General features: G+C 44.8%; 2 protein-coding genes and 1 non-coding gene across 3 annotated transcripts; all 3 read right to left on the bottom strand.

The window, feature by feature from the left end:
• Window positions 1–337: 337 nt before the first annotated feature.
• Window positions 338–5,386, bottom strand: LOC127319737 (protein MALE DISCOVERER 2). Its single transcript, XM_051349708.2, has 9 exons — window positions 4,902–5,386; window positions 4,600–4,735; window positions 3,956–4,027; window positions 3,206–3,349; window positions 3,005–3,124; window positions 1,930–2,378; window positions 1,582–1,772; window positions 1,371–1,503; window positions 338–1,277 (listed from the first exon to the last, which is right to left on the bottom strand). Exons 1-9 carry the CDS (start codon window positions 4,993–4,995, stop codon window positions 712–714), a joined length of 1,905 nt encoding a protein of 634 aa, XP_051205668.1. The 5' UTR covers window positions 4,996–5,386; the 3' UTR covers window positions 338–711.
• Window positions 5,387–12,901: 7,515 nt separating this feature from the next.
• LOC127319730 (uncharacterized protein At5g39865) lies at window positions 12,902–14,447 on the bottom strand. The gene has a single exon (XM_051349701.2). It carries the CDS (start codon window positions 14,151–14,153, stop codon window positions 13,359–13,361), a length of 795 nt encoding a protein of 264 aa, XP_051205661.1. The 5' UTR covers window positions 14,154–14,447; the 3' UTR covers window positions 12,902–13,358.
• A 3,481-nt stretch (window positions 14,448–17,928) lies between these two features.
• On the bottom strand, window positions 17,929–18,000 carry TRNAG-UCC (transfer RNA glycine (anticodon UCC)). The gene has a single exon. It is a non-coding gene; the product is annotated as a tRNA-Gly (tRNA).
• Window positions 18,001–27,439: the final 9,439 nt, after the last annotated feature.

The raw sequence follows: 27,439 nt of genomic DNA, 5'->3' as shown, positions 1-27,439 counted from the left end.
CTGCACTCAACGTCCGGGAGGATGCCGCAGCTGACGCCGCCGTCCGAGTCGTGGCTCCGTCACGCGCGCGGGAGCGATACTGTGAATAACAAAAGATGATGAGGTTTTATGACCAGCACGAGCCAAAAACTGCACATATATATTTTTTCAACTTTCTTCAAATACCATATGATCTACTCCCTCTGTCCCAAATTACTTGTCGCATCTAGACATGTTATAGATGCATGCAAGTCTAAACAAATCTGCTACCGAGGGAGTACAATAAACCATTAATTCGTTGCCGAGGTATCTCTGTTCTCTTGACTGTTGAAACAGAATACTCCAAAGTAGGAAGCTCTGCAAACATATATTTTGTTCACTTTATTCACAATTGTCTGGCATATCCTTCAACTGTACAAGCTCTCCAGGATTTCCTAGGGAAATTTCATTTCAAAGAGATTCGAAAAGGATGTACTACCTCCTTTTTGAAATATAAGCCTTTTTAGAGAGCTAATTTAGCTCTCTAAAAAGTCTTGTATTTCCGAACGGAGGTAATGCTAAAGAATGAAAGAATGGTGAGTGCACTGCAGGCATATCTGTACAACTGCATGCCCTGCCTAAAGAGTAAGAACACCAAACTGTACAATTTTCTATGTTCCTTCTGTCAGTAGACAGTATTACTACTGCCGAATTTCTGCAAAACAATTCCACAATGGACTAGTATATATTTCTCTATGACGTGAGGATTTCAATTTCAGCCCACCACAATGCGCTGTTCCTTGGGGTCGAATGATCTTCAGAAAACCCAGTGATCTCTTGCATCCATCTGGTTACCTCTGCCACTGTCGGTCTCAGCCAGGGGTTATCATTTATGCACAATTTTACCAGCTCTGTGAGTGCCCTGACCTGCTCCTCGGGGACTGATTTGAGTGTTGGATCCACCATATCCAACAAGGGCTTTTCACCAGTGAGGTACCGGTGTGCCCACAGAATCAAGAGCCCGTTATCATTGGAAAACGGACGCCTTCCAGAGATCGTCTCAAGCAGAAGCAAGGCAAACTTATACACTATGGCGCACTCCTCAGGCTCATCGAATTCATCTTCGCTGTCTCTCTTGTCACCGCCAAAACTGTCGTCTGAAATCTTTGCAGCGTTGTCTTCAGTCAGGTATATGCATGAAGAGTCTAGATTTCTTAGGATCATAGGAGGAATCTCCTGGTACAAGTGCTTCAGGCAGTATATTACTCCCATCACTATCCGTACACGTGCCTGCCAATCCAAATGCTCCGCCTCTTTAACTGCAACAGAAATGTATCGATTTTATTAATTAATAATAAGAGCATGAGTCATCTTGGCTGGAAGAATAACAAAATGAAGTTGGGAATGCATACCATGCAAGTGCTCAAATAGTGATCCATTTGAAACATATTCAAACACCATCATCCGGGTGAATGGTTCTTCGTCTTCACAGTAACCCAAAAGTTTCACAAAATTCTTATGGTTCACTTGCGACAAGGTTTCAACCTAGAATACCACATCATATCTATGTTAGAGACTCTTACAGCATGAAAAAACAATTAAACAGAAAGAACAGCTAGATACCTTATTCCTGAATTGTGCTTCAGCTATAGGAGACCACCCGTAGGCATATTTTATCAATGTAGACACAACAGCTATTTCCGCTCCGCATGGGAGGGTTCCTTTATACAATGTACATCCAGGTAGTGTACCAATTACATTGCTGAAATCTTCACAGGCTGTTTCGAGTTCTGACCGTCTGAACGAAGTTATGCCTGTAAACAGAAGTTAGTAGTGGACTCTAAATTTGTGTTGCATGCGTTAAGAAACATACACTACTGCAAAATATGACAAAATCAAATGAATGCAGTTTACCATGGAATATTTAATAAACAATAAATCAAGAAAAAGCAAATCCATCAGCATACTAACCTCCCAGGATAGTGGTCTCGGTCTGCAACTGCCTACTTGAAGACAAGGGCACAACACTGCTAGTCTTCCTACGGCGGTAGCAAAGAAATACTGCAACTAACAAGGATAGAACCACAGAAAAAATCGCTGCTCCTATTAATGCATATGCTAGTGAAGAACTGCTCTTGCTCTTTTGGCTTTCGGTTTGGCCTACGTTGGGAGATGCAGGAGGGGCAACAGAAGGAACAGATTCAGAAGGGGGTGATAGTGCCAGTGGAGGACTTGGTCGAGTTGGGTCATTCTTGGGGAAATGTGGTGGCATTGGATTCTTGGGGGGATATTCGATTGAGAAAGAAGGGCTAACATCTGATGGTTCCAATACAGAATTTTCAGAACCAAGCATCTCGTTCTTTGGAGAATGTTTTTGTTTGCTTAGTAGAAGTCTTCTGATTGTAGAATTCTCTTTGCTCCTACATAAATAACTGACTGTTAGTGGAAACAAGCGTAGTAAAAAATTCCAACAAAGAAGCAGTAAAATTTGCACGTTTTCCTTCGTAGATAATCCTAACTAAACGACATTTAATGAAAGTTTCATCCGTCACGAACACTTTATAGACCAAAACAAGTATACCTACTAAACGAGTAACAGTGTCTCGTGCCATAGACTAAAGTACTGAACTCCAAAGATGCGTTATATAATTAATCCTCGCGACAAAATATCTACATTGGTTTTCATAATCACTGCCTTAGTGCCTTACTGATGGTCAAGTAAAGGTACATTCAGCAGCCATACATCCATTTGTCACATTGTGGTAGCCTTAGACTGCTACTAAAGACTGGAATGTAATTTACAACAACTTTTGCAGAGGGACAGTTTCTAAAAGAAGTTTGGCTTTCTCTAACATTTCTTAAGTTGAAACAGATAATTTTTTTAATATTTCCGATATCATTGACATCATGTGGCTGTAGTTTTTTTTTTAATCAAAATCAAGCTGCCCTAACACCTGCTTGATTTGAACTTCAACTAAATCTTTGCATGATAACAAGTTTAACAGTCACATATGAGAGCAGAAGCAGCTTAGAGCGTTGCACAAACCTTGCAGTGGACATCCTATTTGACAAAGTCCAGTCTTGGTAAACCTGAGACTCGCACAGACTGATGAGCTCATTAAATTCAGAAGGTAATCCGCCATAAAGTCTGTTTCCTTTAAGAAAGCTGTAATTCAAGTAATCAGGTCAGTCAAGTTTTGAAGTTAAAGTGAGATGAAATAAAAAGCATATCAAAGATCTCACTCACATGAACTCCAGGGATATAATGTGTACTAGCTCTGATGGAATTGGTCCATTGAAGTTATTGTACCCCAGATCTAACACCTTCAGCTCCCGTAAATCTCCTATCTCTGTAGGGATAATACCATAGAAAAAGTTCTTGTGCAGTATGCTGTACGGATGGATGAAAAATATATCAGAATAATTTGAAGAAAACACCATTTCACAAGTAACAAAAGCACATAACATACACAAAAATGATATCTGTAGATATAAGATGCTTTCTCGGTGAATGCCTGAATGAACATATGTAATTCAACAGATATTCTAGTAATAATAGGAAGAGCATATTTATTCAGTTAGTAATTCCGAGACCATTTCTTATCAAACAATCACATACACGAATTTCCTATCAAAAAATGATATCTGATAAACTATTCCACACCCCTCACCACTATGCTATTCTCAGAAGTCCCTTAGATTCAACAAAAAAACACATGTTCTGTATCCAACTAGATTCCAAGAACGACTATACAGCATGCTAACTGACGTGCACGAATTGAAAGCTCAAAAGAAGGTCATAAGCCTCATCAAGAGAGCATGCGCGCTACATAAAATCCTCAATCCTCAATCGAAGTACAAAATGATTCTGATTCAGTGGTAGTTTCAGAAATGTCAAATGCTATCAGACTATCCTCAAAACCCAAGTGTTTCCTGGCAAGAAAAAAACAAGGTGTACCAAAATAATATTATTGAAGGAAGTGCAGAATATGCTTACAGAGACTGCATGGAAGTAAGCTGCCCAATCTCCGGAGGTAACATGCCCTTGAGACCAAGATTTGCCAAGTTCCTAGAACAAGTGCACACACAAAATTAGGTGAAAACATCGGCATACATCTGACCAATCAGAACGCAGGGAGATGTTGCAAACATCGAGCATTAAAAAATATGGGCTATACTCTTGTAGCAGGAGCAAGCGTGGCTGCATAAGGTGCGCATCCTACACTAAACAGCCCCTGCATGTCAATGGAACCAGGTGTTCTATAAAATGTCACGACATACAGATAAGCCGATGTTCCACAGGCCAATTTGCTAAGGGCCCTCTTTAGCAGGATGATCAGCAAAATTGTCAGTCCAAAGAAGGATGACACGCACAAATGCAGTTGAAACGTCTTATTTTAGAACAAGAAAATGCCAACCATCCTTCCAACGATGCAAGAGGACATACTATGGTTCTTCTAATGATCACAAACAGGAAAAACATCCTACCTAATAAACAAGTAACATACTCGTATAAGATTACTCGTTGTTTCCTACAGAACAGTTGAATTCAGGCGTTGATTTCGTCCAAAAAAAGCTACTAGAAACAGATAAAGGGAATTCCGCGTTCATCTTTGGCGGTGCAAAAGGGCAACAACTTACAGGCCTACGACCCGCCCATCATCCGAGCACGCCACGCCGAACCAAGAACAGGGGCTAGCGTCCGCCCCATCCCAACCCGCCAGAGCGCCAGACGGATCGGCCTCCACCATCTCCCTAAGTCTCAGTAGCGCGAGACCTGCGAAATCCAGCACGCAAAACCCTAAGCAGAGTCAAACCCAACCGAGAAGTCGGGCCATAGTAACCGCCACCGGGAGAAGAAGGCAGGCAGCAACCGAAGAAGAAGAAGAAGAAGAAGAAGAAGAAGAAGAAGAAGAAGAAGAATCGCCGATTCCGGCCGGTACCTTCATGGCTCAGGGCCGCGCACGGCTCGAACCCCAGCAGGAAGCAGAGCAGGAGGCACAGCGCCGCCGGGCCTCTCCGCCGGCAGTTCCCCATGGCTGAAGCAGCTCCAACGCCCGCCGCGCTCGCTCGCGCTCGCGCGGTTCGTCCGAGAAGTTGTTGCACGGAGATCGCTAATTCGGATCTTTCCTCTCGAGACTAGAACGCGGGCTGACTGGGGCGGAGAAGGCGGAGCGGATTAAGCGCGGGGAGGGAGGAAAACAAACCAGCGGAACAGCCGCCGGGAAAGAATCAAGACAGCGACCAAATCGCGGCGCTGCCGCGAGAATCCGGAGAAAAGTAGTGCTGCTTAGTTGCTATCAGCGGTGACGAACGGGGGAAGCGGTGTGAATGGTGGTGGCGGTGACGACGGTGGGAGGGACGCGTAGTGGTGGTGGCGTGGAAGCGCACGCGGAGGAGGGGAGGAATGGTTCAAACGGGCTGAGAGGGAAATGGCGGCGGCCGCTCGGTCGGTCCTTTTGGTCCACAGAGGATCCAAGCGCGCGGCTATACAGTGTAGAAAATAATCTGTGTATATCCGATTGGGGTATGTATGATTGACCTGTTCAGTGCATTGTGTTTTTTTTCCTGTGCAGAGACAGAGGGAGGTCAACGGGATGGAATGGTTGTTGGAGCGGGACGTGGATTGAACGTGCGATAACGGAGGTGCACGCACAAGAGCATAGTAGCCTAGTTCCGAGAAAATCAGTCTAACATTATCCCATTGTGGCCAAGCGTGGTTAGAGCAGCTCTCAATAGGTCTATTAGTCTATTATTACTGCTTTAGGACATCTCGAGTTCGTGTGAGGAAGAGATGGCGGAAGCTCGCGCACGTTCAGAAAAACCCACGGGAAGAATTTCGTCACCTCCCGCCAAATGGTGCCACCTATTTACATCGATCCGCCTCATCCTATCATTTTTTTCCCAATTATCGCTCTCCGTCTAGGGTAGCTTCTTCTCCATTAAACATGAACAATACGCCTAAAACGAACTTTGCATCTTTCATTGTTTACTGTTGCTCAATTAGTGAGCCATTTTCCTCAATTTCTCGTGGGTTCGACACTCTTATACTTATCTAAAGGTACTATAATTGATGCCCACTCTTGTGGGTTATCACTCCCTGCGTCTGGATTTAAGTGACTTGAATTTATCTAGATTCAAATGTATCCAGACGTGTTTTAGTGTGTAGATTCTAGAAAAATCCAAGTCACTTATTTCCGGGCAGGGGAAGTATCAAATACAATCAGATCATGTCGTTACAAACATGTGGTTGAATGGTTAATAGAATGATTGTAACCCTGGAGTTTTTGGAGGCCTTATGTTGCAAACTTTCATTGGTTCCTTCATGAAAGTTGTGCGGCTTGATCTGGCGGGTCTACCGTCATATGGTACGGGTGGGCGGTACCAGTGGGGTGACCGTACCGTGACTCGTTAAGTTTTGATTTTCTTGATTTCGGTGGCCTTTTTGAAGGAGTTATGTCCTAGAGGCAATAATAAAGTGTTCATTATTATGACTCAAAGTTTTGTGATTAAGTATATGCTATAATATGCTATAACTGCTATGTGTCTTGAATATGAGATGCAGATGAAAACTCATGGGCACTGTATAAGAATGAACAAACAAGTATTCACATTCCCTCCTTTAGCATGTTTAAAAAATTTGCACGCAATAATTTTACTCTTTAAAGATTTGCATAATAAGTTGCAACTTCATCTCCCTTGGAGGATGGAAAGAATTATATCCTAACAATTTCGAGTCCTTATTATATTCGAAGCTTTCTACCAGTAATTAGTTTACTAGATGTATGGATTAGGATTGAGTTCTATTATACTTATACATGAAAAGAATATTAGAACTTTCCACACTTTTTGGTACTAATAAGATATGATATAGGACTTTGAACGTGGTCCTGTATAATTTATTTGTAGTATTTTTTTAGTGTTAAAAGTCCTTTTCTAATGTTATAAAATGTTTTAAATATATAATTTAAACAACACTAAACTTTTACCATGGCATCATTCATATAGTTATCAACCAGAGAACATATTGAGTGTGTTGACCATGTATTAAACCACATATTGCATTCATATTTCTTTTGTGCTTGTCTATGTGTGGAAAAGAGTTTATTATGGCGTGTTCTAAAATTTGTAGATCCTGGTTGTGCTGATTGCATCGAGTGTTTTTGTGAATAATGTATCAACTCCTCCTCTCACCAAGGAAAGTAACACTTTATTCATAAAAATCCTAATTTTGTCTATGCATGTAATTCTTTTAGTAGTATGCACGTATAGGTTGATATGCTTTGCTTTTCACTCCTAGTAGAATATATACGTAAAGTTAGTAGGATGCTTAATTAGCCATGCTATGAAAAACGATTTTCGTAGTAGGATAAGGGAAAACAACTAATAATGCTGTGTTTGGATGCATAGAATTTGAGTGTGGAATTGAATTGGACTAAAATTCCAAATCCAAGATGGAAATGAATTGACTTCTAATTCAATTCTGTTGTTTGGATGTGTTCGGAAATTGTTGTTGGAATCAAATTTTATAACCAATTCTAAATCTTGTTTGGATGAACAAACTATAGAATTTGCGGAATTTAGTCCACAGCATGCTCCGCCATGGATCGAGCCGGCGGTGGTTGGGGCACGCGGCGCTGGTTGCAGGGGAAGACGGCGGCGGCTGCAGGGCCCCCGGCGGCGTGGCTGGGGCACGGGTCTGCGGAGGTGGCGCCGGTTGCAGGGGAGGACGGCGGCAGTTGCAGGGCCCCGACGGCGGTGGTTGGGCACGGGCCCGTGGCGGCGGCGGTTGCAGGCACCCCCGGCGGCGGGGGTTGGGGCACAGGTCCACGGCGGCGGCGCCGGTTGCAGGGGAGAACGGCGGGGAACGTGGTGGCGGGGGCCAGCGGCGACGGCGGGGAACCGGTGACGGGGCCGTGTGGTGGCGGCCGGCGGGGAGCTGGTGGCGCGGGGCCACGCGCGGCGGCGGCCGGGCGGAGCCGGTGGCGGGGCCGCGGCGACGGCGGGGGAACTGGTGGCGGGGCCACGCGGCGGCGGCCGGGCGGGGAGCTGGTGGCGCGGGGCCACGCGGCGGCCGGGCCGGGGGAGCTGGTGGTGCGGGGCCACGCGGCGGCGGACGGCGGGGGAGCTGGTGGCGGGGCCACGCGGCGGCGGCCGGCTGGTGACGGGAGAGAGGCAGGGAGGGAGGGGGGTGGAGCGTACGCTCGTTTCCAAGCGTTTCCGAGCGAAGGAGCTCGGAATCTTTGGCCCGCTCTTTGCACTAGGGGATTCGGAGCGCGGAATTTGGTTACATTTCCATGCAAAGATTCCGAGCGCACACCAAACGGTGGAATTGGCCCATTTGGCCCAAATTCCAATTCCACGCCCCAATTCTATGCAACCAAACACAGCAAGTTTAATCACTACAAATAACTCGCAAGTCCATAACGATTTTAGTTCGTCAGCGAATGGCCAAAAACCGTCGTAGAGACGTGTTGCTGACGGTTTGGAATACCGTGGCGAACCTCGTAATTGATTAGTTTCTGAAAATTTGCTGAGAATTATTTATCTTTCCAATTGATTAGTTTCTGAAAATTCATAAGTATACGACAATACGAGCAACTGGCCTCTTAGCATATGTACGTTTTAGGGTTTCAACAATTTACCCATGGCGGAGCGTAAATCTCTAAAATGCTCTAAGCTCCTGGTACTTTTAGCGCTTCCGGTGCATCAGCCCGTCGTTGTCGTGGGGCCTACCTGCAGGGGAGTAGCACTGTCAACATCAAGCGAGACCCGCAGAAACGCATCCAGTCCAACGCTCAAGCTCCATCCCTAACTCCGCCTCTGTACCGGGGATGGTCTCGGGACGCCGCCCACCGTATTGGGCCGCGCGGATGAAAAAGGGCTTTGAGACACGCGGCTAGGAGCGGCTAAATGTCAGCGCGCCCTAAAGCCTTTTGGAGGACGATTTGGGGACACGACTGGAAATGCTCTTACACGCACAAAACATCCGGTCTCCATAGCGCCGGAGAGTAGTTTTGCCTTCATTTTTTCCTGCCCACCGGTGCATCATGTAAACATTCAAAACTTCTTCCAAGTATTTATGAAGATTGCACACATCGTTGTTTCCCAACATATAGTGCCCCTCTACATGCCTATTGTGACTATCATCGAAGTGGAGAAAGTACATATTCATCATGGATCTCATTTTGAGCAGGAAGGAGATCATCCTTGCACGGAGTATAGATGCACGCGGTTACCGTGGTTTGAAAACCTGCTAGGCATGCTGGGGAAAGCCTACCCAAGCACTGCAACTTGGCGCTTCCTAGGTAGTAAGCGAACCCGTAGTGATGGTCTCTCAAGAAAACAATTTCCCTATGTGGATGATACCCCAAGAAGTCAATACCATAGCCGTGATTTGTGCTAGGTTCGTTGTTCATGGCCCTTTCTTCCGCATCAACGACACAATCATCGGAAGAGTCCCATCTGTAGTCATTCGATACTTCCTCGCTCCAGCATTTGGCATGCCAATCATCAGAAGAGTCCCAACACGTCGTTGATATCCAAGACTTGCCAATCTCTTCTCCCATGTAATGTCGAGTGTAGTGTCGCGAAAAGGAGGGCTCGAGGTCAACTTGATTCTTTAGCACCCATTCCGGGATTTGGCATGATTCCGATGGTCCACCTGAAAGTATCCATATTTGAAGTCGACACCCTCGGAGAGCGGTGTAGTAGATTCCATGCTTGGATTTTGCCAAATACACATGGGGTATAATAATACGCTCCCCGTGCTCGCCAGTAAGCGATATTTGTTGCCCAAAAAAAGCATTCGCTAATCTTGGAGTTTTGATCACGGTGTACTTATCCTCCAGCAACGAGAACCTGCATACACCAAAGAATGTTTAATAAAATGGGTTTGCTAATTCGAAGTCAGCTAAGAATGAACTTAATTTTTCTAACTATTGGATTGCATCGTAATTCGTGTTAACTAAGTAGCAATATGAGTTGCAACTGAGATTTGATTTTCCAGTTGCACACGAGGTTGCAACTACTGAGAATATCGGTTGCAACCGAGAAAAATAGCGTAGACCGCTAAATTGCTTTATGATTTGTGTTATTAATAAGTTGCAACTAAAATTTGATGATTTAATTCTCCATCACTGAAAATTACATGGAGCGCCAGTGACAAGCACAAGATTCAACAATTACATGGAGCACCTTGCTTACCTCATGATGAATCCACCAGGACAGTTGAGGTAGAATGCTCCCTGCCAGTACACGGCGGCGTAGCACCGAACCGCTTTGCCGCAAGTCGGCGCAGATGGATTAGACCATATCTCGGAGACAGTGGTCACTGCGTCGCCTTGTCGGACAAAGCACCTCTCCTCCCACACGCCGGTTTCCGAAGAGAACACCTGAAGGGCGTACGAGCACGGCGGCCACTCCATGGAACCCCAGTTCTCCACCTCCTGTTCATACCTTGCTCTTAGGGGCGACGGCAGGCTCTCAATGTAATCACTCTCGCTGCCCATGCACACGTACGATGGCATGTAGCGACGTCTCTTGCGAGGCAGATCATTATGATGTGGTGGTAGTGGTGGAGGCGGTGGCGGTGGCTTGCCAGGCACCTCGGGGAAGAACATGACACGGTAGTGCAGCGACACGGTTGGGTCGAACACGAGGTGGAAACGATCGGGGTAGAAGCGTGGTCCGGCGGCCGGGAGCAGCGGGCGCGGCGGCAGCGTCGCCCACCGCCGTGTCGCCGGGTTGCAGACGTACGTGGCCTTGTTGTTTTGGTAGAGGAGGAGGCCGTTGCAGTGGTCCCTGATGCGTGAGCGCCTCAAAGAGTAATTCGCCGGTTTGTTGGGCAGGAACAGAAGCGAGCCGTCGATCGACGGCGACGGAGGCGCGGCGGCGCCGCCGCGGGAGAAGAAGCCGTGCATTCTCGTGTCGGTGTAGTGGACGAACATGCCGCGCACTGGGCCCGGCGCGAGGTGCGCGAGCACCAAACCGCGGCCGTCTATGACGTCGCGCCAGCTCCTGCAGACGCGCCGACACGCGGCGAGGAGTCGCGGAGGGACGCGGCGGAGGACGTCGTCGAGCACCTCGTCGGGGAGATCCATGGCGCAGACAAGGCGTCTCTGGTTGACCGGTGGCGGGAGGTTAAAGGCGGGGGGCGGCGCGGCGGGAGGTTATCTACGACTGACAGGGAATTCGTGTCGGATTCTCATCGCTTAATTTTATTGGGCCAGGCACGTTCGATTTGAAGTCAAGAGTTCGCGCAAATTTCATTGGCATCGTGAGCGTACGTTCGTACGTACGTACGTGGAAGCAGCTAATCGGAGATTCATCCAAAAAAAAACTAATCGGAGATTAACGTTCTCAACCAAAAAAAAATCGGAGATTAAGGGCCTGTTTGGTTTCCAGCCACACTTTGCCAAGCCTAACTTTGGCAAGTGTAGCAGCCATAAAAGTGTGGCTAGGATTTTGGAAGCCACAAAGTGTGGTAAAAGTTGGCAAATATTCACTCTATGATAAGTGGGTCATATGGATAGTGATTGTGGCAGCTCTAAAGTGTGGCAAGAACCAAACACATGTCAAATTGCCAAACTTTGGCTTAGCAAAGTGTGGCTGGGAACCAAACAGGCCCTAACCTTGGGAATCCTGAACGCAGGTGCGAATACGACGGTGCACGGTGGCATAGGAATAGCGCATGAGACGGTGCACGGTATAGGAATAGAGCAACTATACCCCACCCCCTAAAAACGAAGCCCTTAAAATTGGTTTACAGGGGAGTGACCAAGCAGACTGCGTAAAAAAACTATAAAACAGAATATGTCATAAAAGCCCCATGCCGGCCGCGCCACAGCAGCGCGAGCTCCGTCCCCGCCGTCCCTGGTCCCCACCGCTGATCGGCGCGTGAATGGGGCCATTTTTTTCCGGCGAACAAAGCTAATATTCGCGGACATGCGGACTTGACGGAGACGAAGGGCACTGTTTCGAGCTGAAACTTCCATCCCGCCAAAACAGGTGGAGGAGTATAGGCGGGACTCAGTTTAGCCTCGTAGCCTTCGTATACACAGCTTGAGTATAGGCGGGACTCAGTTTAGGAATTTTATTGTTTTTACGGTTTGGGCGTGTTTAGGGATCTAACCTGTCCCCATTTTTCGATGAAAACTGAAGCCGGTAGTTACTTACAGCTTTGGTATGTTTACGAGATGCTTTTGTGGGGGTGATTGCTTCCCCGCAAGCCCCTTTTCCGCACCCGTTGAGCCAAAATTTGGTACTCTAGTTTGGTTGCCTCCTTGCATGGAATTCCTATACCGCACAAGTTTTAAAGCAATCCAAAAGTTGGACTGGAAGACACACTCGATTTGGTCGTTTCCACGTGGACAAGTGCTGGCATGGCAAAAAAAAAGACGATCATATTTTCCCAATCAGTACGAGTGTATGGCTCCATAGCTACCAAATAATGAGGGCATTTTTCTAATGGCTCTAATCATCTCCCATTCCTTTCCTAAATCCCGACTGAGCTCCTCACCCGTGACGTGCTCTCCTTCCCCTTCGTAGCAGCCGGCCATGGTCAAGCGGCAGTGCCCTCTCTGCGGACCTCGTCAAGCTCGCGGTGTAATCTTTTCCACTCCGCGTTCCTTGGATTTGATCGGCAGTTTCCATGAAGCCCTGCTTCGGAGTAATTTTCTTTTTACAGTACTCTTTGTTTGTTAGTCCATGAAAGAAAATCTTACTCGATTTGTACCGGCTACCTACCACCATACGAGCTACCAAACACACGCCTCTCGTTTCAGCTCTTCATGACACATCTGTGACGGGCCGAGCATACACCGCATGGGTATATCGTGTTGCGGTCACAAACACACCAACATGGCTGGACTCTCACCGATAAGGAACCCGTGCCTCGAATTAATAACATATATGAAAAACGCACATGCAGAGACAAGAACACTGAACACGGATGTATCAAGTATACAGTATAAAATAGTACTAATATGATTGTATAATGGACCCTTGTATAATCTCACATCTCGTATGGCTTAGGATTGGACTCACCGAGAGGAGAAAGATTAACAGCAGAATCTTCCGAAGGTTTCTAATGAAAGCGCCAAAGCTAAATTAAAACTCGAGAATCCAGACCCCAGGCAATGATCGGCAAACTCGGTTTAAACTGCTTTGACTAAATGTCTAAGTATATCGAACTATTCCTGCATGAAAAAAAATTAACTATTCCTGCATATAAAAGATACTACTAGGATCAGAGACAAGGCAGGACACTGACGGTCTGAACTGAGCAGCTGTCGTTGATGAGAAGTAGCTGTCGTACCGCCGGCAGTAAAGAGTTGAGTAATTGATGGTGAACCACAGCCACAGCCACAGCCACCGGGACCTGGATCTGGATCAGGCATTCAGGCGGCCGGGGGGAAGCAGGCGGGGCACCGGACGAGGCCGTTCTTGTTGCAGTCGGCGCACTCGCGGAACCGCCCGCCGACGCCGCTGAGCTTCAAGGTGAACTGCTTGTGGCTCCCGCTGCAGCTGCCGCAGAGCACAAAGCGCACGCCGCGGCAGCGGGCGCAGGGGGCGGGCGCGGGCGCGACGATGCGGGCGAGCTGGCCGGACTCGTGGAGGCGGCGGACCTCGTCGGCGCCGCCGAGGTGCCGGCGGCCGGCGAAGAGCTGGGGCAGGGTCAGGTCGGCGAGGGGGCGGCCTGGCAGGAGCGCGGCGAGCTCCGGGCCGAAGCTGGCGTCCATGGAGAGGTCGCGCTCGTCGACGGCGGCGCGGAGCCCCCGCAGGATGGCGCGCACGGCGCTGCAGTCCTCGAAGGTGCGGCGGATGGCCTGGAGCGAGGTGAAGTACAGCACCAGCCGCCCGCCTTCCTCCTCGGCGGCGGCGGCGGCCTGCGCTTCCTCTTCGCAGGCGACCTGGGTTTCCTCGTCGCAGGCGACCTGGGTTTCCTCCCCGGCGGCGACCTGCGCCGGCTGGAGGGCGCGGAGGAGCCGGAGAGCGGAGGCCGCGACTCGGAGACGATGGAAGACGCGCGGCGACGGCGCGCCGGGCTGCGGCGGGTTGGCAGCGGGCTCCGGGTGGAGCAGGGAGAGGATGTCTTTGAGGGAGGGGGTGGCGGCAGCGGCGACGAGCTCGATGGATGGGCATGGGGTGGAGGTAGACCTGGGAGCGCGTCTCTTCACCCAGGAAGGCCACATTGGGGCGAGGCGGCGAGCAAGCGAGAACGAAGGGGACGGAACAGCTTATCGGGTTTTCTTTGGCGGCCTTGTTGTTGTTGGTCGTCGTCCTGGGTGGGTTTTATGGGCATTCCAGCCCATGGAAACTTTCTAAAACAGTACCTCATTCTAAAAAAAAAAACTGATTTATTACCAAATAAAAACTGTGAAGACATAGTTCATGAATTTTTCATTAATCAAATGTTTTTGAGAAACAGATAAGATAAACACAGAAGTTTGTCGCGATAAGTTTCGGTAGGAGCATCCAAAAACCGAAGTATTGCGGCGTCTTTGGAATGCATTGAATTGTATCCAAACTAACAATGTACCTAACCACATTTGGATGCTCGTAAAGAGTTTCGATATTATGTCCAGGGTACTACTATAATGGCGACTCCTGTGGTTTGAAACCAAGAACAATTTGATGGCTTTCTGTTTTCATTTTCTTCCCCTACTTTGTGGCATATTTGTATTTTGGTTGCATCTCACGGTTTATGGACTTGGACTAGATAATATTCTATGTGATTCATTTTTAAGTTGTAACCATCAAAACATTGTGTATATTAGAGGTTTGTCACGATCTTTTCTTTAGCAAATTTGGAAGAAAAAAAAGTTTGCGGAAATAATAAACTCAACATATTCAATACATTGGCAAATATAATGAGGTATATTTATCTCGACAAGGTCCCCTCAACCTCCAGCCTATTCGAGTGTTTTAATGATGTATAATTGTTTGTTTTAACTGCGTGTAATAAATCACGATAAGGTCTCCTCATCCTCTAAATTTTGGACATTAGTGATGTATGCTTACCTATCCCGTCTATTAGGATGTTTTAATGAGGTATGTTTAGCCATTTCGCTTGCGTGTAACCGGTCTCGATGAGATATCCTTACCCTTTTCTATCGTACACACATTAATGCACCACCAATACGATACGAGTATCAAGTTTAGATGTACATAAATCGAGAACCCATGGCATGTCTTGACAAGGAAAGTCAGCTTGAGGTTTATATGTATTTATATAACCAATTCAAGCTATCCATAAAGCCTTGTTGTTGCGTTGAATGTATATTCTGGTGAGATAATTTACCTATAATTTATTCACCGTAAGCAAAAAAAAATTAAGGAATACTAACCGTTTGACCGTATTGTTTCTCTAAACAAATTTACGGATGGCTACTAACCGTGAGATGGTGTTGATTCTCAAAGTGAACCTCCAAGTTCATGTGTTCATGGTTTCGATGTATCCTTTGTTTTGTGTAACCATTGTGTTTTGGCATATGCGATTTTTTTTCTTCATAGCTATTACTTGAAGACCATGCGTTGGATTCAAGTATCGATGTTGTGAAGACAAAGATATACCTTGAGTATTGCCGTCAAGATCATCGATTTAAGAGAAAAATATGGTGTGATCAAGATCTCGAGAGTTTGATTTCAAGAGAAGAACTCAAGATATGGTTCTAAGCCGGTATCATGATAGAATCACGAGTTGAGCTATGGTTGACTAAGGTTTATAGCATGCAATCAAATGAATAATTATTTATGTAGCGCACGATATTGTGATATTGCATGAGAAGATACAAGGTTGGACAAGAATAAGAGCGAAGATCGGATTCAAGTTGGCCAACACATGAAGCATAAAGAATGTACTGCATGGGATCATGGGATCTTGTGGTATGATAAGCCATGTCAATTATGTTTTGTGAACTAACCCATCATATATGTTTCTTTGTGTTATTTATGTGGATTAGGTATCTTTCTATGGGGATGCATCAAAAAGCAAGATCTCATATAGCTCTCTAGAGGATGACATAAAGTGGTGATCGTCATTAAGGTTGAAAAGGGCTAGTTCAAGATGAGCATATCAAGAACATCATGCATGAAGCTTGCCGTTCATTTGGTGATAATGGACATTTGAAGATGTGATTTAATGAAGCTACCCAATAGTGGTGTATGGAGGAGAAAATTATGAATCTTCACGAAGCAAAAATGATCAAGTGAAGAATTCCTTGTTGAATAGAGCTTGAAGCATTCTCATCAAAATCAAGTGGGATGCGTGATACATCCCAAATGTATCCATTTTTTCAAGTACTTTGCTCCAGAATCTTATCGTACTTGAATAAAACTGCTAAATCTAACAATGTTTTTAGCAAAAGTTTTCTTTCTCTCTCTTTTCGCATGAAATAAAATCGAAGAAAAATACCACGTAACTTTTTCACGTAAATAAGGATATTGGGATTTGGAACATCACGAGAGGAGCTACAAGCCTCAAACGAGCATTGCTGGCGCGACCAATGGTGGGACACGCCACCCTGTTTGACCCTCAGGGGTCATCTCGCCTCCTCCTTTGACGCACCTCCTTATATACCCCGAAAACCTATTGTCTCGAGCTTTTTGTGAAACAGAGCGCCACCACCATCACGATCTTTGATTTGGGGGCTAGATTGGTCATGCTCTCCATGGTTGAGAGAGGGATTTCGACGCCATCTTCACCACCATCGTCATCAACACCATCTCCGTCAACCATGTGATCACTCTCCATCACCATGAGTGAGTAGATTTCGACCTAAAAACATTTATCTATTTTATTGAATACAAAATAGTATTTTATCCTTGACTAAATTATTTTGTCGAAAACATTCATGATGTTTCATTATAACTGTTTCTATGTCCACCTAGATGCCTGCCACTATCAATTGATGTATTTTCCATTATTTGGATTGTGGTTGATAACATTTCATTTGTGGTTACCAATTATGTTGGGTTTTAAGAATTTCTCTTGGACTGCAAGAGAGCTTGTGCATCGAATGAAGAAGAGGTACAACACCTGAGAAATTTTTGCGTTTACATGGCTACTTCTTCGGAGTATTTGTCATGATGATCAAGGATTATACGAAAACAAAATTGTGGACATTGCATTAACTATTTGTTGAACACAGGCAGTGGGTTTAATCTTATCTAGAACAGTGTGAAAGGCTCCAAGATTCATGTAAGCTCTATGGATTATCTGTCAGGATTATGGTCATGCATTTTTGCGAGCGACAACTAATTGTGTCCTTCAATGTTAGTTCTCGGTTCCAATTTCTAGAGTACACTTCTTCTTTATTCAGAACATGCAAAAGGCTTGCTTGTCATTTTCATAAAGAGTAGACTTGAAGTAATTGACACAGGATTGGGGTAAAACTCACCCTGGACAAATTTAATCGGCCCATCTCATTTGTTGAGAAATTATTTCTGTCCCCTCTTTACATCCATCAACATTTTTAAACCACAATTGTGATTTCCTCATTGAATTGCTAGGGTTTGTTGTGGTTCATGCATGTTAGTGAAAAAAGGCGGTTGTAATTGCGTAGAAGCCTCTATGTGTACAGTGCTGATGTTTTTTTTTACATTGTGATTTAATTATATTTGTGTAGTCTTCATAAATGTTTTGTTTGTAGCTCATACACAACTTGAAGGCCGGATCCGTGAAGGATATCAGGCCAGTTTCTGATGGAGAAGAAAGAAGCCGTTCTTCTCTTTGATTAGAACAAGTTTGAGATATTTTGCATTCAAGCTATACACATACAGCTGATTTGCTTTGCTGCTTCCAATTTTATTCTAAACATTACATGTGTTCTCTCTCCTCCCAACAAAAAGCTTGGAGAACATGTTATATACTCCAGCTTATTGGTCATTTCAGGAAACGTGCAATTGCACGTGCTTATAGCAAAAAAGCTAGACCAAGAGGGGATTCAGCACAACAGAAAAGCAAAATGCGTCTGCCCGGAGTCGAACCCGGGTCTATTGCTTGGAAGGCAATTATCCTAACCGTTGGACTACAGACGCAATGTGATTATAGATGTTAAAACACTATATAGAAACGAAAGTTCTCGGTAATGAGGGTATGCACGCGAAGTGTAATACCACTAGTAGCTGGAGCGCCCCATGGGGCGCTTCCTAGCCGGTAATGTGCGTCCTAATTGCTCGGCATTACATGTGCGACTCTCCTGTAAGATTAAGCTCTCTTACGTTGAGTGCTAGGAGCACCATTAGTTAGCAATAACGGATAGCAAAAGCGGACTAAAATTAACTGTTAGCTAGTACAAGAAAAATGTCACAAGGACTCAATCAATCAAACTAAAATATATTGTGTTGTTCACTAAAGGTGATTCAATAAGGAGTGCTAAACATTTACTTCACATCGGTCAGAAAGGACTACATCACAAGAAGAAATCCATCTGCCACTTCTCACGGAATTCTTTGTACGATCATTGCGGCCACAGTCAGACAAAGCCCTCGGCTCGTGCCAAAGGGTCAGCATTGCTTGCATGCTTCCTCTTCCGACTCTCTTTAAGATGAGGTACAAATTGCTCTCCCTCTCCATGTCCAGATGAAGCACCAACACTTCAGTTCAGTTTCTACGACTATCCAACATCAATATACTGTAATATTTTTCTCTTGGAGCAAATATACGGTAGTGTAGTGAGTAGTACAACTTCAGTTCAAAAATTAACACTAAAAAGATAAGAAAAGATCTGTAGTTAATCCTAACAAGGGCTAAGGTTTTCTCTTCTTCGCCAAGTGCACAGAAGAAGTTAGGGTGACTTCTTTTGGGCTTCTAGGCCAGCTTCGAGGTAGGCCACCGCTGAAGCCTAAAAGAAGTCTCCAGTTTCTGTCTGGCTTAATTCCACCGAGAAGCCCAGTTTCTGTCTATACGGAGAAACACCTCGCGACATGCTTCTGGAGCGTTTCCCGGGCTTCTCCCTGCTGAGGCGAAACGGTACAGAGGGTTGCCCTCGTTCTTGCTTCAATTTACATCACAATGCCATTCCTGAGGTACCGGTTGGGGAACAAAAGAAAAAAACTGTACGCGAGTCGCTGCTTCGAGCCAGAGGATGAGGCAGAGGCGATAGCCTGGGCGAGCTAGGGTTCCACTACCGCCGCCGCCGTCGGACCCACTGTCGGACACGCCGCCGGCTCCGCCGCTCCAGCAGGACACGCCGCCGCCGTCGGACCCACCGTCAGACACGCCGCCGGCTTCCCCGCCTCCTCCCCTGCTGTTTCCACGCATCCCCATCTCCAGCCGAAGCAACGACTCGCGCCGGCGAATGAACCCGCACGTCCGCGTCGAGGACGAGCTGGCCGCTCCGCCCCGGCCGGTCGCGGCCTACCTTCTTCCGGGCGTTTTCCATCCGGCGACCCAAGCACTCCACACCGGCGGCCAAGCACTCAAAGGAGGCGCTCAACGCTTTCCTCATCTGCACGCGACAGTAGCTCCCCTTCCTTGTAATTAGCTCAAATTTTTTCCCATTAGCTTGAGATCTTGTCAATTAGCTTGAATCCGTCCAATTTTATGGGAGGATTTCGTATAAAATTTGGTACATAATAACAATCCCAGCTTAATGAAAAACTATCATAGAACTCAAAATATTATACATAAGTTATTTAGGGGCGTTGTAGACATTTTACAACTCAACACATCAATAAGCTAAATTTGCAGAAGCCCAAAAGAATAGGAGGAACCAGTTTCTAGGAGCTTCTTCCCACCACAGTTTCTCCCCACCGTTTCGCATAAGCCGGCTTATGCATAAGCAAGAGCCCAAAAGAAGTCACCCTTAGGACCTTAGTGTTAATAGCAGGGATCATCCTGGATCAAAAGCAAGACATCAAGATACTTACATGTAGTTATAAAATACAATTCACAGTTGCATGATACCACTCAGCTTGCACATCACCGGAACCAATCCCTGTCGTCTAAAAGACAAAAACAAATATGCACCTGCATGAAACAACCAACATATAATTTAGAAAACAATCCAAAGTTCCTCCGGGATTCTCACATTTATAAATGAATGGATGCAGTCATCTACATATCAGACAAAAACAAATGGATATGTGAGACGAGTCTATTTGGTCAGATCCATGCACATTGTCGACACCTTTGGTTGGGCGTAATTGCAACAAATGTGGAAAGTAGAATCCTTTTGAAGATTTAGATCTTACATTTTCTGTTTCTTGATGTTGTCAAAAAATTCAAACCAACATGACAGTTCCGGAAATTTCTTTGGTCAATAAACGGAGATGCTTCAAATGGCTGGTAGTTGTCAATTTTCCAACAGTAAGAATACAATTTCATTTTACCTTGAACATCCCTTGACAAGGAGCAAAACAAAAATAAGTATATACATATATCTGATTTTTTAGAGGCCATAATCTTCGGACGCGTTTTATGAAGGAAATGTATAAGGAATTTGCACTGAAAAATGTTACATATCAAAGGGGGCCGAGTGTTGAGCATTGGCATGATTTTATAGAAGTACATGAAGAAGCTCTTGTAAAGTAAAGTTGGAAAATGTGTATTTAGATTCAATGATAATTAGTAGAAAGAAATAACCTTACAGTGACATGAAATGTATACTTTAACTCTAATAGGGAAAAGTGAATGACTACGAAAATGCAGACAAAACTATTGTCTTTTCAACGGCATTTAATTTTAGAACACATAAAAATTTAGCTATGGAGCTGTATGTAAATTGCTTCAGAAACACACATCCACGCCTCGCCTCGATAATAAAGAGACCGCTAAATCTTTCTAGTTCACAACATAATTACGCTACTGCACATGGAAAGCGATAAGTATATATATATATATCCTATAGTAACAATTATGCAAATAAAACATAGCACTTGGGGCCAAGATAAAGCATGCCTCAATAGGGAAAAACAGACTGCTGACTAAAATGGAATTAAGAAGGATTACTAAAATACCATACACCATGGTATTCCCTCCGGCTCAAAATACTTGTCTGTCTAGATACATGCATACCTAGACAAATCTGTGCCAATACAAGTAATAATTACCTTTTCAAGATCCTCGAACATATATTTTGCAATACCGTTCTGCTAAAATAAAACTGAATATTCATTGTTGGAATTAATGTTTGAACCACCATTATCCAGATAATAAACAGCAACCTCGGTTTTAAAGGAACAATATACACGTCTGGAGATACATAATTTATCATCAATATTTATGACTGAATATGTTGTTGTCGATCCTGCAGCATGAAGAACACATCATCAAACCATACATATCAACTGGCCAAAAAATCATCCTATATGGGAAAGGAGATACCACCAAATGATTCAGTAAGTATGGAAACAATGAAGGTGCCCCTGAGCATTCAATGCTTTAATTTCTATGATTTAGATTAGAAGTGATTAGAGAACTAACACCCCTACAAATTTCACAAAGAACCCAAAGAATTGGAAGATTTACATTGGTTTTGTAAGGGTACATTGCCCCTATGTGTGGTTTTGGTAATTAATGACAACCCCTATGGACTAATGTTTTCATTGAGTTTATATGAAGGAATATTCCATAGGTACTACTTGTACTCCATGTGTTGGATTCAAGTATGGATGCCATGAAGATAAAGGTATACCTTGTGTATTGGCATCAAGATCATCGGTATGAAGATATATATATGTGATATGATCAAGAAGAAGAAATGAAGATGGAGTTCTTATGTGGAACTCAATATTAGCCATGCTCTATCTTAAGTGAGTATGTGAAGATACAAGGTTGATTTGGGCAAGTTCAAGATGAGCATCTCAAGTGGATCACATGCTTGAAGCTTTTCCGTCCATTGGTGATAATGGACATGTGAAGATGTACATCTATGAAGCTTTCCCATCATAGTGTATGGGGGAGCATTTGTGAGTATACACGAAGCGACAATGATCAAGTGATGGGATGCGCAAGGCAAAGGTATGACCTTGATAGGTTTTCCTTTTACCGGTCTCGAGGTGGTTGATGGGAGACCGGATTATAGGATAGATAGCCGCACTATCAAGAGGGGCTTTCGGTTGGGTAACTTGATCACATCGTTTTAGGGAGCTCAATCCTTTGCATACTTTGCATATCCTTATTGCTTCTTGGTGTTTATCTGTGTGAGGTTCTTGAGCTTGTTGCTAGCTTTACAACAAGCCCAAGTTCATCGAAAACGGAATCCGCATGCATCTTCTATTGCGTTTTCGAGTTTGGACGTCTTCACCGTTTCTTGACGGTGGGAGACTCCCTCTCTAAAATCATTTAAAATGTTCTGTGAGGAGTCTCCATATTTCCAGTTTTTGTTAGGGTTCTATTCGTCGTTATCTTTCCAACAAAATTGGTTTCATGTTAATCGGAGTTCGGGAGCAATAGTTATTAAAGAAAAGGTAAAAGAGAAAAAGAAAAAGAAAAAGAAAAAAGGGGGGAGGCGGCCGGTTGCCGCCCGGCCTGCCGGACCGCATGCCGGCCCACCCGGCCGATCGGGCGGCCACCGGCCCACGCGCCGGGCAGCCCAGCTCCACCTCCGGTCCGACCAGAGACCGTAACCGGGCCGCCGCCCCATCCGGCCCGCGCCCTGTCGCGCCCCGCGCGCCTGGCTTCGCACCGCCCGTGCTCTGTTGGGCCGCCGCCGGCCACGCGGCCCGGCTGCCCCGCGCGCGGCTGAGGCCTTTCCGTCGCCCAGCGCGGCGCGCGCCGCCCAAGCTGCTGGTCCGGCTGGGCCGGACCCAGACCGGCCTGGCCGGCCACGCCTCGGCCAACCGGCCGCCGCGCCGGGCACATTTTCTGGCCCGTTTTTCTGCCTTTTTTCTTGTCTTTTTTCCCCCAACGGTTTTATTTGCTCCTAGCTATAAATACACCTTTCTTCCACCTTGAGCAGGTAGTTCTTCCCATTCTCTCACCTCCATTGTTGCATTTGAAGAAGTTGCTCTCTCCCTTGATTCCTCCAACCGTTCTTGCTCATATTTGAGGATTTGAGAGAGGAGATCTAGATCTACACTTCCACCAAACCATTTCTTCTCTAAGTGAGGGAATCTCTTGGGATCTAGATCTTGGAGTCTTTGGTTGACTTTCCCCCTTATTCTTCCTCTCCAATCGCATCCTAGCATTCGTTGCTTTGGTGGGATTTGAGTGTGAAGGACTTGAACACCTCCGGTGTTCTTGCTTTGCATCATTGCATAGTGTTGAGCTCTCCACCACGATTTGTTCGAGTGAGAGACCGTGAGCTTGTTACTCTTGGAGGGTGATGATGTCTACGTTCCCCCTCCTTTCCTGTAGACAGTGTTGGGCCTCCAAGAGCAGAGGTTTGTAGAACAGCAGCAAGTTTTCCCTTAAGTGGATCACCCAAGGTTTATCGAACTCAGGGAGGAAGAGGTCAAAGATATCCCTCTCATGCAACCCTGCAACCACAAAGCAAGAAGTCTCTTGTGTCCCCAACACACCAAATAGGTGCACTAGTTCGGCGAAGAGATAGTGAAATACAGGTGGTATGAATATATATGAGCAGTAGCAACGGTGCCAGAAAATAGCTTGCTGGCGTGTAGTTGATGGTGGTAGTATTGCAGCAGTAGTAACACAAGAAACAAGTAAACAAGCAGTAGTAACGCAGCAGTATTTAGGAACAAGGCCTAGGGATTACACTTTCACTAGTGGACACTCTCAACATTGATCACATAACAGAATAGATAAATGCATACTCTACACTTTTGTTGGATGATGAACACATTGCGTAGGATTACACGAACCCTCAATGCCGGAGTTAACAAGCTCCACAATAATGCTCATGTTTAAGTAACCTTATAGTGTAAGATAGATCAATATAACCAGATAGATCACATCAATACCATCATAATGATAATTAACTCCACAATCTACAAGAGATCATGATCATAGCCTACGACAAGAACCACACGGTGCACACACTAGTCACCTTTACACACGTGCAGGAGGAATAGAACTACTTTAATAACATCACTAGAGTAGCACATAGATGAATTGTGATACAAAACTCATATGAATCTCAATCATGTAAAGCAGCTCATGAGATCATTGTATTGAAGTACATGGAGAGAGATTAACCACATAGCTACCGGTACAGCCCTGAGCCTCGATGGAGAACTACTCCCTCCTCATGGGAGCAGCAGTGGTGATGAAGATGGCGGTGGAGATGGCAGCGGTGTCGATGGAGGAGCCTTCCGGGGGCACTTCCCCGCTCCGGCAGCGTGCCGGAACAGAGACTCCTGTCCCCCAGATCTTGGCGTCGCGATGGCGGCGGCTCTGGAAGGTTTCTGTGGTTTTCGTCGAACGCATCAGGGTTTCTGATCCAGGGGCTTTATATAGGCGAAGAGGCGGCGCAGGAGGGCTGACAGGGGGGCCAAACTATAGGGCGGCGCGGCCCCCCCTCTGGCCGCGCCAGCCTGTAGTTTGGTGGGCCTGTGGCCCCCCTCTGACCTCTCTGGTGTGTTCTGGATGCTTCCGGGGATTCTAAGATCTTTGGCGTTGATTTCGTCCGATTCCGAGAATATTTCGTTACTAGGATTTCTGAAACCAAAAACAGCAGAAAACAGGAACTGGCACTTCGGCATCTTGTTAATAGGTTAGTTCCAGAAAATGCACGAATATGACATAAAGTGTGCATAAAACATGTAGATAACATCAATAATGTGGCATGGAACATAAGAAATTATCGATACGTCGGAGACGTATCAGCATCCCCAAGCTTAGTTCTGCTCGTCCCGAGCAGGTAAAACGATAACACAGATAATTTCTGGAGTGACATGCCATCATAATCTTGATCATACTATTTGTAAAGCATATGTAGTGAATGCAGCGATCAAAACAATGTATATGACATGAGTAAACAACTGAATCATAAAGCAAAGACTTTTCATGAATAGCACTTCAAGACAAGCATCAATAAGTCTTGCATAAGAGTTAACTCATAAAGCAATAAATTCATAGCAGAGACATTGAAGCAACACAATGGAAGATTAAGTTTCAGCGGTTGCTTTCAACTTGTAACATGTATATCTCATGGATAGTTGTCAATGCAAAGCAATATAACAAATGCAATAAGCAAGTATATAAGAATCAATGCACAGTTAACACAAGCGTTTGCTTCTTGAGGTAGAGAGAGATAGGTGAACTGACTCAACAATAAAAGTAAAAGAATGGTCCTTCAAAGAGGAAAGCATCGATTGCTATATTTGTGCTAGAGCTTTTATTTTGAAAACATGAAACAATTTTGTCAACGGTAGTAATAAAGCATATGTATCATGTAAATTATATCTTACAAGTTGCAAGCCTCATGCATAGTATACTAATAGTGCCCGCACCTTGTCCTAATTAGCTTGGACTACCGGATCATCACAATGCATTGTTTTTACCAAGTGTCACAAAGGGGTACCTCTATGCCGCCTGTACAAAGGTCTAAGGAGAAAGCTCGCATTGGATTTCTCGCTATTGATTATTCTTCAACTTAGACATCCATACCGGGACAACATAGACAACAGATAATGGACTCCTCTTTTATGCATAAGCATGTAACAACAATTAATAAATTTCTCATTTGAGATTGAGGATATATGTCCAAAACTGAAACTTCCACCATGGATCATGGCTTTAGTTAGCGGCCCAATGTTCTTCTCTAACAATATGCATGCTTAACCATAGGGTGGTAGATCTCTCTTACTTCAGACAAGACGGACATGCATAGCAACTCACATGAAATTCAACAATGAATAGTTGATGGCGTCCCCAGTGAACATGGTTATCGCACAACAAGCAACTTAATAAGAGATAAAGTGCATAATTACATATTCAATACCACAATAGTTTTTAAGCTATTTGTCCCATGAGCTATATATTGCAAAGGTGAATGATGGAATTTTAAAGGTAGCACTCAAGCAATTTACTTTGGAATGGCGGAAAATACCATGTAGTAGGTAGGTATCGTGGACACAAATGGCATAGTGGTTGGCTCAAGTATTTGGATGCATGAGAAGTATTCCCTCTCGATACAAGGTTTAGGCTAGCAAGGCTTATTTGAAACAAACACAAGGATGAACCGGTGCAGCAAAACTCACATAAAAGACATATTGAAAACATTATAAGACTCTACACCGTCTTCCTTGTTGTTCAAACTCAATACTAGAAATTATCTAGACCTTAGAGAAACCAAATATGCAAACCAAATTTTAGCATGCTCTATGTATTTCTTCATTAATGGGTGCAAAGCATATGATGCAAGAGCTTAATCATGAGCACAACAATTGCCAAGTATCACATTACCCAAAACATTTATAGCAATTACTACATGTATCATTTTCCAATTCCAACCATATAACAATTTAACGAAGAAGAAACTTCGCCATGAATACTATGAGTAGAAACCAAGGACATACTTGTCCATATGCTACAGCGGAGCGTGTCTCTCTCCCACACAAGCATGATGTAATCCAATTTATTCAAACACAAACAAAAACAAAAACAAACCGACGCTCCAAGCAAAGCACATAAGATGTGATGGAATAAAAATATAGTTTCAGGGGAGGAACCTGATAATGTTGTCGATGAAGAAGGGGATGCCTTGGGCATCCCCAAGCTTAGACGCTTGAGTCTTCTTGATGTATGCAGGGGTGAACCACCGGGTGCATCCCCAAGCTTAGAGCTTTCACTCTCCTTGATCATGTTGCATCATACTCCTCTCTTGATCCTTGAAAACTTCCTCCACACCAAACTCGAAACAACTCATTAGAGGGTTAGTGCACAATATAAATTGACATATTCAGAGGTGACATAATCATTATTAACACTTCTGGACATTGCATAATGCTACTGGACATTAATGGATCAAAGAAATTCATCCAACATAGCGAAAGAGGCAATGCGAAATAAAAGGCAGAATCTGTCAAAACAGAACAGTTCGTATTGACGAATTTTAAAATGGCACCAGACTTGCTCAAATGAAAATGCTCAAATTGAATGAAAGTTGCGTACATATCTGAGGATCATGCACGTAAATTGGCTTAATTTTCTGAGCTACCTACAGGGAGGTAGACCCAGATTCGTGACAGCAAAGAAATCTGGGACTGCGCAGTAATCCAAATCTAGTACTTACTTTACTATCAAAGACTTTACTTGGCACAACAAAACACAAAACTAAGATAAGGAGAGGTTGCTACAGTAGTAAACAACTTCCAAGACACAAATATAAAACAAAGTACTGTAGCAAAATAACACATGGGTTATCTCCCAAGAAGTTCTTTCTTTATAGCCATTAAGATGGGCTCAGCAGTTTTAATGATGCACTCATAAGAAATAGTATTTGAAGCAAAAGAGAGCATCAAGAGGCAAATTCAAAACACATTTAAGTCTAACATGCTTCCTATGCAAAGGAATCTTGTAAATAAACAAGTTCATGAAGAGCAAAGTAACAAGCATAGGAAGATAAAA

Source organism: Lolium perenne, chromosome 1, assembly GCF_019359855.2.
Source record: "Lolium perenne isolate Kyuss_39 chromosome 1, Kyuss_2.0, whole genome shotgun sequence".
Classification (NCBI taxonomy): Eukaryota; Viridiplantae; Streptophyta; class Magnoliopsida; order Poales; family Poaceae; genus Lolium; species Lolium perenne.
Note: the sequence above shows the minus strand (reverse complement) of the source record. Positions and strands in the feature narration are given on the sequence as shown.